The 21,792-nt window shown below is 34.6% G+C and overlaps 1 protein-coding gene across 1 annotated transcript; it reads left to right on the top strand.

Moving 5' to 3' along the window:
* The first annotated feature begins 1,364 nt into the window (after positions 1-1,364).
* LOC116854143 (4-coumarate--CoA ligase 2-like) lies at positions 1,365-14,341 on the top strand. Its single transcript, XM_032835764.1, has 10 exons — positions 1,365-1,679; positions 7,362-7,657; positions 8,742-8,949; positions 9,126-9,295; positions 9,500-9,695; positions 9,839-9,993; positions 10,839-11,022; positions 11,723-12,051; positions 12,868-13,063; positions 13,337-14,341. The coding sequence occupies exons 2-10, from the start codon at positions 7,415-7,417 to the stop codon at positions 13,417-13,419; spliced, it is 1,764 nt and encodes a 587-aa protein (XP_032691655.1). The 5' UTR covers positions 1,365-1,679; positions 7,362-7,414; the 3' UTR covers positions 13,420-14,341.
* Positions 14,342-21,792: the final 7,451 nt, after the last annotated feature.

Raw genomic sequence — 21,792 nt, 5'->3', positions numbered from 1 at the left:
ATATATATATATATATATATATATATATATATATATATATATAATGTACTATATACTATGTATGTTACATATTATTGCATTGTAATAAATAAATGAAAAATTATTCGTATATGAACTAAGCATCATTATATCGTTAATATCGTCATACTAATGTGGATACACTGTACAAGAAATGACAATCAGTTTATCTTATAACTTTGTACTGACAATAAATACTGTTGACTATTAATAAGTATATTCGTACATTTTGTATGACGTCTAACTTCGTAGCTTACGTAACTTGGTTTAGAAAATAAAATTCACATTCTTTCCCTTTTCTTATTTATTTAGCACAAAATTTGCGAAGACATTATTTAAATTTTTTCAGATAAGGTTTTGAATCGTGTTTTATATAAAAAGATATCAACTGAGTATGCTATGTTATTCAATGGTGAAAATAAATTACGTATACATTACAAATGTGTTGATGTTTATCTTTCTTTAATCAAAGTATTTATTATGAATTCATCAACATCATTGAACTCAATCAACTCAATAGACTCTGGTATAAGAAAATCACTATACTACAAAGTTCATTCGATGCAATGCTTGTGTCACTTTTCCTTCTTACGTAATCGTGACTTAAGACAAATATGTATTTTTGTAATTTTCAGAATGATGAGGACCAATATAGTGTTTGTTGCTTTAAATTTTCAAGACCCAGTAACGTATGCATAGCTCGAACTGAAAAAAGGAACTACTTACTACTGAAACATATTATAGGTAAAGTTTCGTTGGAATTTTTATTTGGGTCAAAAAGAATGCTATATTTTAGTCTCATCAATCAAAGCTTTTAGTTCGAGACTGAGATTTGAGATCCTTATAGTATTTTTTCCTTTTCAGTGAAGATTTTCTAAATTCATTTTAAACTTCTCCCAATACAAAGCCATATTTATCGTAGAGATTAAATATAAAGAGATACAGATATATTAACCAGAAATGATAGCATCTTATGCAAGCTGGACTCTGGACTTTCGTTAACTAACAGACGCTAGACCCCTAGAGAGACCTCTAGAGTACTCAGATGAATTGTTTATCTAACAGATAGTAACTTCCACGTTTCAGTTACGACTTCAGTGTCACGGGAAATAACGAGAGTCACAACGCTACATTAAAATGACAAAAATACACAAAATATTTATTGAAGGCTCTTTTAACTTTATCAACTTAGAAATGCTAAGTTCATAAGTGAAATATAGCACGTTCTCACATATGACTGGCATTACATCTTCTCCATCACTTTTCAATTTGCTGTCCTGATAGGCCTTTCCAGCAAGGCAAACCGATGGTGGGGAGCCACATGATATCTACATTGGTAAAAGTAAAGCGCTTTGCTGAGGAAACAACCAGTCTGTCGGTGAAAACGGCACGGTGGACATCAGTGTCGCTATTGAAGAGCGATTCAGCCGGTGACCGTTCATTTCTCGCGAGAACGCATCGCAATTAGAACCGAAATCACGTGAGAAAGTGGGAGAAAGTGCTCCGATTCGTTTTCCGAGTGCATTCCTGTCAACGTTCTATCAGACGCAATACCGAAGATGAGATAGTGCTTTAACAACTGTAGAAACTATCGTGGATTTACGTCTTAGGAGAGAAGGAGAAAAAGGGAGAGAGAAAAAGAGAGAGGACTAAAATAAACGGTAAAACCAGTCAGATACTTAGATTCTGCTTACCTGTGCCAAGATGTTCCCCACGTAGGGACACTCACAAAAGCCTGTCAGCCTTAATGTGTTGTTGATATACCAGATAATGCTGTCCACGAAAGTTGTTGGGAGACGAACTTAGATCACGAAACGTTAAAGAGTTAAAACATAGAAATCGTTGAACAAGTTCTCGTCCGCGTAAACTTTGTTCGTGAGTTCATTAGAACGGTTTGCGACAATCAAAAGTCAGTATCCTCTGAGTTGAATAAGTAACTGTGGGCTGTAACTGTTGATGAATTGGAATTTGGAGCATCTCTATATTTAGATTAACCACACGCGTGCGTATGAAAGCGTGTGGATAATTCGGCAACAGACGGTATAGACGTCTACTGTAGACATGTGTACGATAAGTAATTTGAATTTATCAAAAACGTTCATATTTTATAATTTTATACTTTGTTGTATATATATTACAATTGTTGCATATAAGTATACAGCTAAATTTAATTTGTCATTTTATGACAACGTAATGAAGAGAGAGGAAGAGGAGAGAGAGAGAGAGAGAGAGAGAGAGAGAGAGAGAGAGAGAGAGAAAGGGAGAGAGAAAAAGTTTACTTGAGTATTTGTATTGCTCTTATCTGAATAGTACAGTAGATTGCAAAACAGTTTAGACATAATAAAGTTTGGAGTTCAACAAAAAACTGTCAAAATTAAAAATCATTACTCGACGGATTTACGCAATAATAGTATAAATAAACATACTAAATATAATGATAATACTAATAATAATACAAGTAAATAATGATTATAATAATATAAATAATTCATAAAATAATAATAATTATTAATAATTAAGAGTATAATTAAATATACTAAGCAATAACTCGCAATTTTGATAGTTTGGTGAGCTTTCAACCTCATTGTTGAGTCAATGGCATTGTTGGGTCAAGTGCATTATTAGAAATCTGCATTGCATGCTGTATTTCATTATTGTAAGCGTATATCATGCAAACCTGTGCAGTATTTATGAATAATGATATGAATTAAATGTATGTAATAAATAATGCAATATTTACTCATTAATAATCACAGTGTGACACAGCAATAACGAGGAAATGCGCGATAGTGGATCCGCCGAACATGTCAACAGTATAATTTATAGGACTCGGTATCGTCATTTCGAGAGACTCACGGAGATTTTCTTTCGTGTATAAAAGAAGAGTCTCTCGGACTTCTTCTCCGGTCAAAGCGTGCGCGACAGTATGTGAGAGTTCGCATACTGGTCGGCGTATACACGCAATGCGTGCTCACATACTCCTCGTACCAGATGGAACCGTACAGATGGTATCGCGCTAGCGATGTTTGCCGGTATCTGAATTATTAAGCAACGTCGGGGGGAATAGCGATAAGCAAGAGACTGATGCGATATTGTGCATCCCAATTATTCGAGACGCGTTAGGTCGCGTCAATTCGACGCTGTGGTTGTCGCAAGCGACACTCAATTATTCCAGTTCGGTGAGTTAACTGCAATAATTGAAGCTATCGACGGATATCTCTAATGCAGTATGGAATATCGTCACGGATTATCTGTGATATTCAAACGATAGCGGCCACTTCCTACGTCAATCCGATGATCGTGATTGATAATATGTCTCATCTTCTGTGAGACGTTGGTACTTATACAATTATACATATATAAATATTGAAAGGTCAAAACTGAATCTAAAAATGATAACCTTGAATACAGTATCCATTTCTTGCGTTATCAAATAGTCGATATTCCCTGAGATTGTTGTGTCGTTTTTTATTTTGATATAAAATCAATAAATAAATATAATAAATCATGTAATAATTTATATAAATATATATATATATATATATATATATATATATATATATATATTTCTTTTTACAAATTTACAAATAAAATAAAATCGAACTTTGGGTGATCTAGCCATAACGAAATTTCTCTTTTATTGAATACATTGTGTTATTCATACGATTTATAACATTCGTCTAAATCCACGTCACGCATAGTTTAATTAGAAGATTTCGTGGAATTCATACGTTATGTTGACGGATGCGATACTCAGTACGGTAAAATGAAAAATAAGCAATATTTACGCATGTATCCATCACTCAAAAAAAAAACTTTAGTTACATGATGATATTCCCTGTAATGCCATATTCCAAGCAAAAACTCTCATCAAGAGAGTATTTCTCTTCTAATGTGAAGTGGATTATTATTCTGAAATTTACCAGATATTATTCCAACATTTTTACTCTTGAATCAAGAGAAATGTGAGATCCGTGCGTTTTCGAAGAACTTCTGAGCTAGTGTAATAAGTCAGAGTGAAACAAATATACTCTTTCCTTCACTGTAACTTATTGCACTAACGTGCACTAGTTCAGAAGTTCTTCCAAAAGGAACAGTTTATGTTATACGAAGCAGAATGCTTTTTCACGCAAGATACGAGAAAAAGTGATAAGTATATCGCTATGCTCTGCGTATCTATGACAAGCTGAAGCCACTCGAGTCGAAATTTATAATGCTATAAATCTCAAAAATTATCTCATTACAATGTTTCGTGTGAACACTGTAAGAATATATTATACAGGATATCTCAGACTCTCTTCCGCGATTTTTGTATAAATGTAGAATGGATTGAGGTGAACATAAAAGTTTTTATAATATTCGCAATAAATCTCGAGATATTAATTGAAGAAGATTGATTAATAATTACACGCGATATGGTGGATGAGCTACAGTGGTGTCGTCTGCCGTTGTATACTTATATATTAGGTCAAATTGAACAAACAAATCCTCTACCATCCTCTACCATTCCGCAAATGACAACATAGATTTTTAGATATTAATTAAAGAAGATTTGTGTATTATCGTGCATAATCATGTAACAATACGTCCCCGCAAAAATTGCGAAGGTTAGTCTGGGACACCTTGTATAAAATAAGTCATAAGGACAACATCAGAGACATTGAAATGACTGCCTGCCGGACGTTTTTCTTGAAGTTAAGCAACAGTCAAGCGTGTCTAGAAGGTAGATAGTGTGATCGGCCGAAATCGAAAGTATTGAAGGACGCAATAAAGTGCGTGACAATAGTTGCTAGTATTTTTTTACCGGACATGCAATTTTTTCACTGGCCTACAAGTTCGATAATGTTTATAGGCTTAATGTATAACTTAAATTAGATTCTAAATTAGATGTAACTTAAATTTAGATTCGCTGTACATACACGAAAAGATTGGTGTCCACGTCAAAATTTCTCTAACTTTACACTTAAGAAACACTTAAGGAACATTTATAAAATACTTATATTTTCTTCTTAGCCTTACATGAATCCTCCTCTTGAGGCCATATATAAGAATAAAATTCACTAAGATTCAGAGAATTCCGCTAAGAATAAAATTATATATTTTTAGGTGAGTGTTGTGCATAAACTTTTGCAAATAATCGCATAGCCGTACGAATAATATGACTTCATGCGTTCGATCATACTTGTCACTTTCCGTTTTTCCTATTTATTCTCCTTTTTAACGATACGTAAACTAACCAAGTCGATTCTATTAAAATCAATTAGCAGTCACAGTGATTGTATTTCCGTTTCTCTTTAGATTGCGATATTCGACGTACTTCGACGTAGATAGCAACTGAGACATTTCCTCGATGTTTTCGAGGAACGAGAAAATTGTTTCATTGAACGAAAAAATTGTTATCACTTCATTATTCAAATCTGAACTGTTTACGTCGTGATTATCATCCACGACAAGACTCCTTAATAAAAAGAAACAAATATACGAGTCATGGTAGGCATTCGTGCTCAACGAACTGTGTTTGACATCTTATTAGAACATGTTATTTTGTACTTTGGACTGTTTATTTTGCACCGCGTTATGAATTATGACTAATATTTAATCTTACTACGTCGTTTGTAAAAAAATGTTTACTACCTCGAAATATGAGTCAGCATTATTTTAGCTCGTAATCTAGCTACTTATCAGTTAATATCGAGCTATCATTGTAGAATGTGTATACTTGACATCGATGTCTACATCATTTGAGCGAGTATTAAATCGACTTCGGGACGATAGTGACAAAGTTCATTGGATAAGGTTGGAAAATGACGTTAAATTTGCAAAACGAGCTCGTTATCGTGAATTACCACGATAAGGTAACAGGAATAGTCAACGATCTTGTAACGCGTGTCACGTTTCAATTGCTGTATTTACTTGCATAATTTCTTTGTAGAATATATCATACGCTATCTCTACATTATACGTAGGCTACATTCAGAAAAACTGCGGTCTTGCAGTTGTGACGAATATTAGATACTAGATACGAGAAAGTTACTATGATGGATGATGAATAAAATTACCAGCAAATACTGCGATATTGCATATGTTTTGTATTTAATCGATATAGATGACAATTTCTGAGCTTCTTTTTGTGAAATTTAGCAAAAAAGTCCTTCTATAACGTCTATTCAAATCAAGGATAGTCTTATAAAGATGACTGTGTTAGACAAAAAAGACAAGGAAAAGTGACGAAATACGAATGAATGCGTAATCTTCATGTCCATTACATTTGCTAATAAATATTATTATATGATATATAAGAACGCTGCCGCTGCTATACATTTTACATATTACATATAATTTTTTAACAGAGAAACAACAATAAATTTTAACTGTGACATTTAAAGTTCCACGTGAATCAGCAAAACATTTTTTGTTTAGTTTACATTACATCTAAATGTAACACTTTGTACTGCCCCGTTTTTGACTTTCAAAACGTGATAAAATAATGGCTGAAAAACAGAAAATAAAAAAAGTTCTATATATTCAAAGATCTCGCACTTAAATCGTATCGATGTGCGAGACTTTTCGCGCACTAATCGTTCGTATCGGACATAAATGAAGATTATAACAGAAAAGAAAATTATTTTTTGCGAACAGATGGACTTTAGATGTATGATGCCTTAGTATTTATTATAGATGCACGACGTTTTATATTGTTTACAAAGCGCATTCTTATTGCTGTGTAACAGTTTTCTCAAGTGCAATTTATTATACTTTCGTGTCATTTCATAAAAATGTTCTTAATAGTATATTACTGGTTAAAGTAAACTAAATTTCAATATCGTTATTAAAATCAGCATAGAGAACTGCATGTTAAGCAATTATTCAACTAATATTATAAATTAATAAACATGAGAACAATAACAATCTTATCGAAGCACAGTACAAAGCGTTTGTTGTCAAACACATAAATTCCATAGAATGAGAGCTGCACGCTCTAATATTTTAGAATGGCAATTATGTCAGGTGTTCTAATAACATGTAAAGAAGAACATATTAGTCTGATTTGAATTTTTCCGTGCAAATTACGTCTTTTACAGCTAATTAGCTATATTAAAAAACTGGTATATGAATGTAATTTTAATTAAGTTTCTCGTTTTAATGTGTCGCATACAACACTAGTGAGATTTACAACCTACTTCAATTTTTATAACTGTTCATTACTGTGTATAGTAATAAAAATAAACAATTTGCAATGCACAGTTACTTCTGATAGTCTATTATTTATTTTTATTCTACAGCTTTATCACACTCATTTGTACATTCGCGCGTACACTAATTACTTATTATTATATTTGCAGGTTTCTCTCGTAATTTATACAATTACTCGTTGATGAATTAGTAGTGCCCAAATATGGCGGTAAATAAGATTCATAGTATGTGGAAACTGGGCAGAGTTATCGCGGATGCTGGGATCAGAGCCCTGAACCCTGCGCTAAGGCGTGCGTCGACCTTAACGCAAAAGAAAATTGTAGAGGGGCCAAATGGCGAGAGAATCATTCAGTCGCCGTATGGTGAAGTACCGTATATTCCCGACATGTTGATCCACGAATATGTTTGGGACAAAAGCGAGAATTATTCTAATAAAATTGCATTGGTAATTTCAATTATCTAATAGATTATTTGCATACTTACGATAAGCAATATATCCATAGAAAGCACCTCCAATCAACCACAAGCGCTTTGTATACAAACGGATAAAGGTTGATTCTCATTATCTATTTGTGGTAGATAAGCGTCCGTTAATTCTTCGCAAATTTTATGTAGCATTCTCACTGTCGAGCAAACAATATTTCACCAGCCAATGTCAACGTCACTTTAGCTTCTTTCAAAATTAAAAAAAAATACATATATTATGCATATTTTGTTGCTTATTACATACGTATCTAAATATAGTCTGCTTAACTTTCGTCAGATATTGGAAGGTGGTTATAAATTATAATATATCATGCGTAACTTGATGACCGAGAAAGTTTTTCGGTATGTGTGACAGTTCATCAACATTCATCAAGACCTTTTTGTAAAAAATAACATTGCGAAACTATTATCATGCATCATCCATATTTACAGCGTCATCCATATTTATAGTGTCTGAGGCAACTTTGTTAGTTTATGTTACGGGTCAGCACTTTCAAAACATCCTTTCTGAGAATGTCCGTTTCTATCTAAAGGCGATTAGACGTGACGGTTGAGGAGGGAGGGGAGGGTATTCTAATATAAAAACACAAAAGAATGCGGTAACGGAGGATTAACGGATTCCTATGTGCCGTAATGTAGGTGGATAGTGAGAATCGATCTTTACAGATTAGTTACGTAAGAAATTCAATTTCATGTAATATTGACAAAATCAAAATTTTTGCACATGAAAACATAAGGTAATTTTATCAATTTGCATATAAAAATATAAGATAATTTTATTAATAATGTTTAATGTCTTTCGTTTGTTTTGTTTTTCTGTTTCAACACTTTTATTTAATATAATGTACAGGCGACTATGAAAAATATTATATAAGAGCGTTATTATAATAATGTTCTTATAATATTCTTATAATATGTTAATATGTTATAATATAAGTTGTGTGTGCGTGCGTGTGTGCACGCGCGCGCGTCTGTGTGTGTATGTAAGAATGTTGCGCGAGTAATTTATATGATAACGATAAATTATCGCTTGTATGATTCAGGAATGCGGCTTGACTGGTAAAAAGTACACCTTCGCGCAAGCCAAAGACGCAACAAATTATATTGCTAAAAGTTTGCACAATATCGGTCTGAAGAAAGGTGACGTGATAGCACTGGTGACACCCAATCTGCCGGACTCAATTTTAAGTTTCCTTGGAATTTTGTCAGGTGGATTCATCTGCACTACTATAAATCCGCAGTATACGCCCGGTAAATTACTTTATAGTATTTTCCATTTCAGACACCTAGAAATATTTTCAATGAAATGTATCTGCGTAAATCATTATCGATAAATATATTCTCAATAAGGTAAACATAGTTGTCAATTAGGTGTATCGTCGCATTGTACGCATAAATAAATAAACATTTCAAACGGACGTTTTCAGACGAAATCTCGAGGCAGTTGCAGAAGTCCAACGTAAAAGCGATTATTACTTCAACTGCGATTGCATCCACGGTGCTTACCGCGGCGAACTCCTGTCTTCCACCTCAAACACCTTTTATTGTGATCAACGATCAAATTAATCCAATGCCGGAGGGTTGTATACCTTTCGATGTTAGTATAAAAAAAATATTTAAAAGTACTAATAAATGATGATATTTAGCCGCTATTAAAGAGGTCGACCAAGTAATGTGTAATCGCTGAAGTTTAATTTGTTCTAAAGAATAAAAAATATATATATACATGTTGTTAACTAATAAGTATCATTAATTAACAATACATATAATATATAAATCTATAGGTAAGATTTTTTTTCAGGATCTCATAACGCGCGGCAAATCATTGTCAAATATAGTTTTGAGCAGGAGCTTAATAAACGATGTCGCGGTTTTGCCATTTTCAAGCGGCACGACTGGATTACCAAAGGGTGTTATGTTAACACATAGAAATTTGGTGTCTAACATGGAAATGGGCGAGAGCTCTTTAGACGATAGCATATTCTACCCCACTACAGGTACTTCGATACCACTTAATAAGTCATTAACGCTCACTTTAATTTCCAATTGCGCTCATTACACTGTTATCAACTAATGATGATACGGCGCGCTTATTTGTTTTATTTACTTTATTTTTCTTCTTCTGATTTATCTTTTGTAGATACATTTCAAGAAGTGTTACCTGCAGTACTACCGTTTTTTCATATCTACGGATTAAATGGTGTGGTATTGCCGCGTCTCGCTAAAGGCGCTAAAATAATTACCATTCCAAAATTTTTACCGGAGTTATATTTAAAAGTATTGGAGAAAAGCAAGGTGAATAAATTTGTCATGCAAGTAATTTGAATTTTTAAATTTGTCGAGAAGTTGTCAAAGAGAGCACAATGCATTCAGAATATCAAGGTGTTCGCCGTATCTCGGGATGTATTAATATAAAATAAGAGAGAAAATAATTTTTATTTCTGTCTTTGACAAAAATCATAATTTCTGAAAATCTACATACATTTCAGGGGACTTAAGGCTCCTGGTTCCTCACTGTGGAATTCTTTATTGATGATGTCAGAAGTGAGGATATAAATATATATATAAAATTCCTGCAAAGTACATATAAATAAAAAGATATATCCAAAAAATGACACAATCGATTAAGCACGCCGTTTCAAATATTCTGAACACTTTCCTTTCGCTGTAACACTCAATAAATAATCGCAAGATTAACCGTAATATGTAAACTTTCTTTTTAATATACTTTTTAATATAATTACTCGAAAATCGCTATATCTTTTGAATAACTAATGAGATTGTCATCAAATTTCGCAGAAACATTACTCTTGAGATAAAATTTTTTTCTTACAAATTTCAAAGTCATCAAGGTCATTTCGTTTTTTGCTGATTTCGAGGCTATGACGAACTTCCAAAATCATTTGAAGGTTATGCTAAAAAATTTTTAATTTTTAAGTTTTTAAAAATTTTTAAAAGGTGCACCTAATCGATTGCAAGTATCATAAAGATATATATCTTTTTATCTCAACGTACTGTGCAGGAATTTTAGGCGCGAATTTCTTCGTTTCTCTGACGTTATCAACAAAGATGGCCGCAGGCAGGAGGAATCAGGAGCCTTAATATGTAAAATTTCCAACACGTTGGGTCTATTTTTTCAGGCGACTCTGTTATTCTGCGTGCCACCAATAGTACTGTTCTTAACGGCTTCTCCCCACGTGCAGAAACATCATTTGGAGCATATTCATTGCCTTGTCAGCGGCGCCGCGCCGCTCGGCCAGTCGGACGTCGAAAGATTCTACGAGAAGTTTAAGTTCAATATCGACAACTTAAAATTTCATCAAGGTGAATGATCACGAAATCGCGCCGACGAGAAATTCACAGGACGAGCTAGCGAGACGTTTATCGAGTTTTGCGGATCGAGTTTCGGGATTGCGTTTCGGCGCACGCAAGCTTTGAAGGACTGGACACATATTTTTTTTATCCGGCGGGTTGATACGTCGGAGCGGGAACAGAACAGTGGAGTGGGGAGAGGGAAGGTGGGAGTGAGTTTTGCATTTGTGGGCTTCGCGAGCGAGTAGTGTGTACGTTCAATTTTTAACGAGATCCCACGAGTCGGTCGCGCCTCTGGAATAAAGCCCGGCGTGTATCGAGAACGGTGTTATATTAAATTTTACTCCTATTTCAATTGATATTGCATCCTGATGCGCTCTCGAATTCGCAAAATTCGGCGAATTCGCAGTGTTGGTGCGGAAAAATGTCGGTATTAACCTCTAGGATCCATTTATTTGTTTTCTATCCAAATGGCTGTCGTGCAGGCACAAACTTTTATTCGACGAAATTGTTTTCGCAATCAAAGATGACTCGTTATGAATTTTGATATTTTCGCCATACGTGTAAAATGTGAAATCATATATTTTTCTTATCCCGTCGTTGAACTCTACGATCAAACTCAGTTTGGCAATTATTGACTACTTTGATTCTATCAAAAACTCGCACGTACTAAATAATAATACTAATAAAAACCTCGCTATAATTTTTCAAGGCTATGGATTAACAGAATCTTCGCCAGTGGCCTTCCTTGAAGCTACATCAAAGAAATTTTCCAGTATTGGGAAAAATATTGCGAGTTGCGAAGCACGTTTGGTAGACATAACTACTAAACAGGATGTCAGCAGTCCCGGTCAAACCGGCGAATTATGGATCCGAGGACCTCACATTATGAAAGGATATTTGAATGACGAAACTGCCACGAAGGAAACCATAACTGAAGATAAATGGCTGAAGACCGGTGACATTGCTTACTACGACGAAGATTTCGACTTTTACATTACGGACAGGTTGAAGGAGCTTATTAAAGTTAAGGGATTCCAGGTAAGAATTTGTTAAAAAAGAAAAAGTTATTGTGGTGCTCAGTAATTGTTCTCAAACATGAACAATCTTTAAAACATTCTTATACACGGGAAAAAGATGATATGCATATAATCAGAAATATTTAGCTGTGAGTAGCATCACTCTTGTTATATCTGTATGATAGTAATGCGTATAGCTGATATGACTCGGTTACTTCAGCTACATTAATGTAGCTGCGCGTGATCTCGTTATGGCGACTAGAAATCGATTGGATTGACATTTACTATGGATATATTCTGGTTAAAGCAGCCGCATATCGTCACTGTAACTCAGTAATTGCTCTGTGGTCGCAGCAACCACATAATTAGTTGTTCAGTACTTTACTATTAATCTGGATTGGCACAATCACACTGTGTGGACCAACCATACTGTTTCTTCCGTGTACATGGACTACAATTAACTGTCAATTTATAGTGATAATTATTCCATGTCCTGGACGTAGAATGAAATCATCTTATATTTTTGCAATTAAGAAAATTAGTAAAAAAAATTTTAATAAAGACATTTTAACAATGATTCGGCGCCCAACTTGTTCTTCTTATAATTAATTCGTACAAGTTCAATATCAAAGAAAATTCTTCTTTTTTCGGTGTTTATTATGTTGTTAAACGTGGACATTTTGGAATGTCATTATATATTTTTTCATAGTCTATATATAACGGCCCAAACCACCGAAACGAGTTCAAAGTTTTAATGGCAGCTTATTTCTCTCGTTGGTGTTTAAGAGCGTTCATTGTCTTTGTCTTTTCTAAAAATATTATTTCTACCTGGTTGAAGGTACCACCGGCGGAACTGGAAGCGTTGCTGCGGTCGCATCCAGACGTGCAGGAGGCGGCAGTGATTGGTATTCCGCACGAGAGATACGGCGAGGTACCGAAAGCGTTCATAGTGGCGAACAAGAATAAGAAACCCACCGAAGACGAGATTAAGAACTTCATAAAAGGAAAGGTCTCCGAATATAAGGAGCTCGAAGGTATAACTCGATTCTGATAACTGCTACAGTGACGTGGAATCTCTAATTGTCTGGCGACGTTTAATTATCAAATTGTTAAGATTTTTTGCGGTTTTAGAGCTATTATTATTCGAATATCCAAGTAAGCGGGTAAATATCACTTGGGAAAGCATTTATTGCTATGTCAATCGAGCTAGTTCTCTAAGGATTCAGGGGCCCAAAATACCAGACAATTAGAAAGCCAATTCCAAGCAAGGGACTAGTGGATTGTACGCATGTCTTTTCTTCTTTTAGGCGGAGTCACGTTCGTTACGGATATCCCGAAGAACGCAAGTGGCAAGATTTTACGATCGCACTTGAAGAAGGAATATACGTAGTCTTAACGTTATCGGGATGACACTTGACAAAATTTAATGTGTAATAGACAACAAACACGCGCAAAAATAGGATTGTTATTTTATATATCTTATATACATATATATTTTATACATACTTTATATATATATATATATATATATATATATATATTACAATATATACGTATATCTAATATATATATAAAATATGTATATCTTACATATGTTTTGCTCAACAATATTGTAAATAACAGCGTGTATATAGAAATAAGGTATAAAATTTAGAAGTCATAAGCTGTGTCTTTCAAAAACCACAACAGAGGCAACGACAAATTTAATTTGTAACATTTTGAAAAGTTTAACTACTAACCGTTGAAAAGTTTACTTCATCGTTTTCTGATGTCTTCACATAATTAAGAAAATGTGATAAAAAGTATATATTTTAATACTTTTATACGTGTAGGATAATTAGAAGAAGTAATTTGTGTTAGAGAAACCATATAGTAAATTGATTTAGAAATTTTAGAGGAGACTTTATTTAAAATGGACTTGTACGAGTTAGAGGATGTTCTCTTCAGAACAAAATAATTTTTATTTTCTTTGTATCTTCAAAAAATAATTATTAGTTCCAAAAGTGTTGATGTTTCAAGGTGCAGCTTATATACCTTATGTACTTCAAGAAACATATTATATTTCGGTGAAACTATTGTACCTTTCCTTTACAATTTTAATGTTTACGATTTTTGCGGTACAACTTATTAATATTTGATATTATTGTTATTATTATTACATTTTAATATTTACTACTATTGTTGTTATTGCATTTACTGCGCATTGCGCAGTTGATTCGATCTTTTTGAAATTGTTGTATCTTAATTTTATATTTGACATGCTAACAGTCTTTTAAATAAAATTCTGTTTTATATATCTATGCAGCAATTGACATCGATGTTTTTATATATTATCGGAAACAACTAAACATGTCACATGCGACAGTAAATATATTATTCGCAACAGCCAAGCAAATACGACGGAATAATATTATTTATGTTTGGTATATATGTATTTCGTTATTAATTCTATAGTTATTAATATGAATATTAATTTCCAGAGTAAATTATGAAAAAATTGATAAAGGAAATTTTGAGAAAATTCTAATTCAGAAGAAAGTTATAATAGTGAGTGAACTCAGTGAAAAAAGGAAGATCAACAGGAAGTATTGCAAACACTTTAGATAGTTCGCATTTCAAGTATTTGGCAAAAATATAATTTATGTTATGAATGTTAATGTAATACATCTATATATGCATATATATAAGGTTATCTCTTTATTTGGAGAGAATACGGTTAACATAAGAGAGATATAAATTAATAATTAATTTTTCCTTACAATATTAAATATTTATCGAAATTGGTGATTTACAATCACACGCGACACTGTCTTTTGCACACAACGCAAATTTTACTTGATTAAAATCGTGTTTAACGCGAAGTAACGCAAAAACAACGCAGCAGGAAAGCACATCCGGAACAAATTCTTTGTTTATTCCGCATTATTTATTATTCTTCTTCTCTCGAGGCACCTGAGGTACGTGTGATAAACACAAATTCGGAGTACATCAAACACGTCATAATATAAGAAAATAATAATATAGAGAAACACGTGCGCGTAATATAGATCATAAGAAATACGAAATCACAGAATATATTCTGTCTCCCCGCCCTTTCCACTAGGACCATACGAATCCAAATATTTTACGAGTGAAAGAGCTTCAGAATAAATATTTCAGACAGAAAAAAGTTGTAAACATAGAATGCAAATATAACCAAGAAAATGATTTTTGCAAATAATGAAAGTGTACATTTACTGTGAATAAAACTCACAAAAATTCATAAAGTTTTTCTTATGTGCTAATTAAACAACTGAAATATGATTGTTTGCGCTTACTGAACCAATAACTAGGCTTCCACTGTAGCCCAACGAGAGTTAATATGTATAATCATTTGTATACGCTAAGATTCTAGGGTGCCATACGGACCCAGTGGAATTTTAGCATGAAGTATAAAAGAGCATTAATTTCCGTCGAGTCCATGTGGACTTTCTCTTTGAACTGGAAAGGGTTAATAATATATGATTATTAATATGCAGAGCTAGCAATTCTAGGGTTGTATCCATTACTTTTAAGAATCCCAATGATAGATGAAAGTATAAGAATTGGAAAACGCCGCTCTCTTGACTCTCACCACCGTGATCATTCTGAGATTAAAAGTTGCGAGTGTAAAAGTTTTGCCGTTGACGCGCGAAGGGAGAGGGAAGGGGAGCAGCAGAGGAAGGGCGCGAAGAAACTGCATTTTCCTTTCGGGATAAATGGAGGCGAGTAAGGTGCTCTTCCGCGATTTGGATGGCTGGACCGGAAAAAATAGGACGCGAGGGAAACGCTTTTGTCTCGCGGCGAAGCGCAGCTTCCGCGGTTGAACCGGATGCTCGCGCTTTCGGGATTTATGCACGGCGGTTGGTCGGGAGAGTGTACGTCTCTGACGATGAAGCTCGCAGACGGAGGAGTGCGGCGAGACTTTTGCATTGTTTCGTTCGCGCGGAGATGGATTTACCGGGCGTGGGATTCTCTGCTCCATCTTGTAGAAGCGAGCCGAGCTCAGAAATGAGAAACAAGAGCCGATACGTGTCTGCCGATTTACGCTTTCGAGTCAGTTTAGGATTCAGCGTGCGGGACAAACTCAGAGTCGACAATTAATATTCGGGAATTCAGAACGAGAACTGACTCAGTTCAGAACCCGCGAGGTTCATTGAAATTTAAGGCTGCATCTAGAGTAATCTTCATAAATTATGGACTTCAGATCGTTCTTATTCAAAATCCTTAATTAACATAGCTTTCTTTTTATATTCAATTATATTCACTATCTGCTTCACATTCTGAATCGATCACACAATTCGTCTTCCTTCACAATTCCATTTGCAATTTCTCCTCCAGATTAATTAAAATCAGTTCTAACGGCATCTCAGTTGCATTCGTCATTGTACCGTTACGGAATGCGGGACGAATAAGCTCGGGACTGGACGGGGAGAGAGCGCGAAAGAAATTCACCGCTGATACTGGCAAGTTGTGAAGTGTGTCTCGCGCGCGCTGTATCATTATGACAGGAATAATGCGCCGGGCTAAAAAGGTGCGAATGCAGTTGCCTCCGCCGTTATAAAAGGCGAACCAACTTTTATCTCTTCCAAGTCGTTGCTCCGACAGCGAGGCACCTCGAAGAAGAAGCCGAGAAAAAAAGGGACGCGTCCTTGCCTTTTATTTCAACCGCTTTGTCTCATGGCGGAGAGCTTTTCGTAAATTAGCTCTTACAGACGACCTGATTCCTAGAATCGCGTATTATGCCTCAATCATACAAGGACTTCTCTGACACAGTTTCGCTCGTGTTTTCGCTATTATGTCGCTTTTTGCGAAATGTTTAGCGCTATTGGATAGTTTCAATGAACTCAAAATTATTCTTCCTCTCTTGTAACGGGTCGTCGCGCGTTTGACGTAATCCTTCGACTATTCGAAATTGCCCGCCTTACATTCTCAGACTCGAATAAAAATTCCGTTAAAGTAAACTTCACGGGAAGAACTTTTTTTTACTGGTTACTTCCTGCAACCGCGTGGTTTTATTGGGCTGTTACGTGGGGCTGGATCGCTTCTTCAACGATCCAAGCTCGAATATGGTAAAAGTACCATAAACGCGGGGGATATTTAGTTTCTACAAACGGCCTTTGATGCGAAATCGATACTTCTGTTCCTTGTATTGTCTACGTTTCACGACTTTACTCCTTCCTTTTTTTTTTTCTTATTCATTCCTGTGTTATCTCGTCGTGAGATATTCCACCGGCGCGCTTATCGATTATGGTCTAGCTACCAACGAGGTATTATTAAAGACCGACGATATTGCGGAAGTTCGCATAGCTGCCAATATTTGGAGGGTCCGGCGCATATAATAGTGTGTATTAATTTTACGATTTATTATTATCCAGTCACGTTCCGTAAGCATGTGTGCATATCTGTGGCGCAGTGATATTATATACCTCGGTGAGACTGCATTGCTCCACATTGTCATCTTCCGCGTGGACAAACGTCCGGATATTTATATCGGACGGTCCAAACAGTCGATAATGTCGATGCTCTCCAATTATTCCTGGACTCGCCTTGGTAGTCACGTAACTTTATCACGAGTTCTTTTTAGAGATGTGCAAACTATTCGCATTCGAATCAAATCGAATCGAATCAAGTGAAATTCGATTCGATTTAAAATCGAATCCCTATGATTCGAATCCAAATAATTCGAAAATTTCGAATCGAAAAGATTCGAATACGGATCCGCCACATTAGCATTAACGAAGAATTAAAGACATTCAGCCTTACGGGAATTAGTATGACTTGAAAAGTTTGCTATACATTGAGATTTTCTCCAAAAATATTAAAAGAACTGTCGAATCGACATGTGTCGTTGCGCAGCTTTCAAGGCTGGAACTGTATTCCATACACCGACTATATATTATATATCTCTTACCTTAAAAATAAATTGATTTTATATGATCAATGTTATACTGAAATCACTATTATACTTTCATACTGAGATCACTATGTTAAATTTAATGATTATATTAATTAAAAATTCTTTCAACGATTTGATTCAATTCGATTCGACATTAAAAATCTTTGATTTGCACATCTCTAATTCCTTTAATGATACACGGAGAAAAAACTAAGTCCAGTAAACAATAAACATTAGATCAACATCTTGAAATATTTATTTTACGCGTATCTCTTTAATATTTTCCTGCAATATTTTAAAAACATTTCAAAGACATTATCGTTTAATACGATCCCTTTGAATATTACAAAAATGTCTTAGAAATATTAAAGTATTAAAGTTATTCGTAATAATGTTGATACAACTATAAAGACTACAAAACGTCACATGTTATTAAATATTATTGCAATAACGTTCTATTAATAATGTTTTGTTTACTACGAAGTATCATCTAACTAAATATGAGATTGCCCTACCAAAATATTAACGATATCTTTCACTCATATATAGTAAAGGGTTAATGGAAACTGTAGTACTCTAGAAATGGTACACAGGTCTTCTTTGCTATCCGTTCATGCTATCTGAACAGAATTCTCTCAGTGCTGTCTCGCGCAACCAAACCCCACAGAAAAATATCATTCTACTGCTAAGAATAGCGGTTATTCAGTTTACTTTCCTTCTTTCAAGTAATGGTTATCTTCATCAAAGAATATTTTCTTGATGATAGTCTTAAAATGTACTTATCAGAAATTTGTGGAAAGCTCATTATCATGCACTTAAGAGAAGAACTTATTCTCTTTACAAAGATACTACAAAATTTTATTGAAAAAAAGATTGTGGCTCGACTCTAATGTAATAAGCAAACTAAATTTTTGTTTTAATTTTTTTATTAAAATGTTAAATTTGCATAGCGATTCGGAATGCATTTTGAATTTGAAATCACGTTTAATAAACTTGGAATAGATTTGAGATAGTTTTTGAATACATTTAATGAACTTGGGGTAAATTTGAAGATATATAAACTCATGAAATACTTGAAACAAGTAATATTTACTTAAATGTAGTGTATATTTTTCTGTGCGTACATATCTCTCAACCATAATATTCGTTCTGCAATATTCTTCCGGTTGAGGTAACTATACATATACGTGAGGATATACTAATTGAACATAATGTGTGTATCATAAGAACATGATTATGAGGACCGTGTAGATGTAGATGTATAAGAACGGTAATTTTTAATGCAATATCTCTATATAACTCGAATTCATATAAATTTCTTTTTCTAAACATAGAGAATGTGCTTATAGGAACCATAATAGTTTTCTCCGTGTACCTTCGGCGGTGAGACGGTCGTCTATCTGTAGAGATTGTTACGTAATGTTCGATAAGAAAGAGAATCGATGAGATGTAACGAATAATCGGATATTATCGGTGGTCACGATAAAATGAATGGCAATGTTAGCCGGAAAAAGCGGGAAATGGAAATAGGAAAACGCTTTGTAGGCGTGGCTGCATTTTCGTGGATGCACCGGATGCAGTTCAATGCCGGTGAAATAGCGACCCCGAAATGCGCGCGGTCGTAGCTTTGCTCTTTTTATGCATTTTATATAGGAAATTGCCGAGAGTACGTGTGATGGTTTTGCCACTGGGGGAATCATTTAACTTGCCGTTTCTAGTCGCACCGATGTTCGCTGCGCGCATTTATTTACGCGCCGTGGTCTTTGACTGTTGCGATGTACCAATTAATGCAACAAAACAGACCGTTGTATGTACGTTCGCGACAACAATTGCCAACAGTCACACAATTTTCAGGCGTGCGTGTGCCTATTGCAATTTGCGTTTAATTATTTTCACGTTTCCGACAAATTTAAAAAATAAAATAAAGATTTTAATAGTTATTTTCATCAAAGAATATTTTCTTGATGATAGTCTTAAAATATACTTATCAGAAATTTGAGGAAAGCTCATCATCATGCACTTAAGAGAAGAACTTATTCTCTTTACAAAGATACTACAAAATTTTATTGAAAAAAAGATTGTGGCTCGACTTTAATGTAATAAGCAAATTAAATTTTTAAAAGACTATTGCTTTTTCATTTCTATCTTATTTTTCTTCTTCAACGTTTTATCAATTTTTACTTATACTTTTTTATTAAAAAGAGAGAAAATTACATATTATCTAAATAGTCATGTTTGCTTTTATCTACATAAAATTATATAGATGGTCAATTACATGTAGTTTTGACGCTACATCTTATCCTTAAGTAGATAACAAAAGTATATATTATCTTTGTCTACATCTTAAATAAAATATAATACTGTTTTTATTAAATTATCTAGGATAACAAAATAATGTGGTTTATATTAAAAAATAATGTGTAAAAAATTGAAATTTTTATTTTGTGTGTAGTTGCTTTGTGCAGTGGATGTTTATATTAGCACTCTGTATCAGACTGCAATGGGATTGACTTATACATAAAAGTATGAATATATTTTCATATCTTTATTATAATTTACAACCTTTTTTCATAACCGTTTTTATTTAAATGATCTTAAAATCATTAGGATCTGGAAGTTATCTAGATGAATTGCCATACAGTTTTACTTTATAAATACATTTAAAATGAAATCATTTACATTTTGTCTACGATATATTTACATATTTTGATCTTGACTCTTTATCCATTTGATTTTAAAATCATCTAAGCGCTATACTGTAAACATATCATATTAATTTTGTAGAATCAAATAATTGTATTTTTTCTGAAGAATTTCTATGTGCAGTTATTATTTTTATATCTGATATGTACGCTACAAATACACAAATAAAAACAAAAATTATTAGGGATTAATACTAGCAGAAATAAATGTCAGAATAAGGAGCGCGCAAGTATAAAAGGCCTCTATGAGAGCAGGGCGGAGATAAACTGGCGACACGAAGCACAATTCACGAGAGTTAATTGCAATTTTTCGTAGCGTCTAACTAAGATCCCGGGATTACGTTAAAAGCTTTCAATCGGCGCGAACGTGTTCATCCTTCCGCGTCTCATTACACATTCCGGACGACCTACTTCCGCCTATATTCGTTGCAATCGAGCTGCATGGCTACTCTCTCGAGTATCGCGCATCGCCTCTCCGTTCCTCTTCCCGAAATGAAGTTCGCATCTAAATTTTCACGAACCTGCCTCCGCTTACGGAGTGGCTTCTCGCAGTCTGTTCTGCGAAACTTCCCCTTGCGAAGTATTCAAGGCGCATCGGTATTTCGCGTTATTTATTTCTACGTGGACAATGGCGGAGCGGGGCGTGAAAGATTCTCTACCGGAAAGATTCAAATCAATTTGATTTTCTGCATTTGAAAGTCGAATCTCCGCGAGAAATCGCGCAAGTGTCGCGCGAGTTTCCGCACTTGACTTCCTTGTGTTCGGTACCTACGGTGCATCCCATCAAAGTAGGTCTCTCTCTCTCTCTCTCTCTCTCTCTCACTCCTTCTCTCGGTTTCGAGAGTTGACGCGCCGCAGGATGGGAATAAAGCTCCTTGGTAAATGAGCTTTTCGTCCTATCTCGCCCGGGTGAGAGCTACAGCTACGTATGAGCCTGTCTAAACGCATTGCAAGAAGGAGATAAACTGTAGACGTGCTTAATTCAGTCGTCGGTATATTAATGCGAGAGAAGGATGAGAGAGAGAATGATGAAGAAATCGTGAGAAACTGACGAAAGGAAATAGAGAGAAAGAAAACAAGAAGAAAAAGAAGCGGGAGAGAGAGAGAGAGAGAGAGAGAGAGAGAGAGAGAGAGAGAGAGAGAG

Source organism: Odontomachus brunneus, unplaced genomic scaffold (genome assembly GCF_010583005.1).
Source record: "Odontomachus brunneus isolate Ranch 3 - 2012 unplaced genomic scaffold, Obru_v1 Obru_scaffold_008, whole genome shotgun sequence".
NCBI classification, from domain to species: Eukaryota; Metazoa; Arthropoda; class Insecta; order Hymenoptera; family Formicidae; genus Odontomachus; species Odontomachus brunneus.
This window is presented reverse-complemented; position numbering and strand designations above follow the sequence as displayed.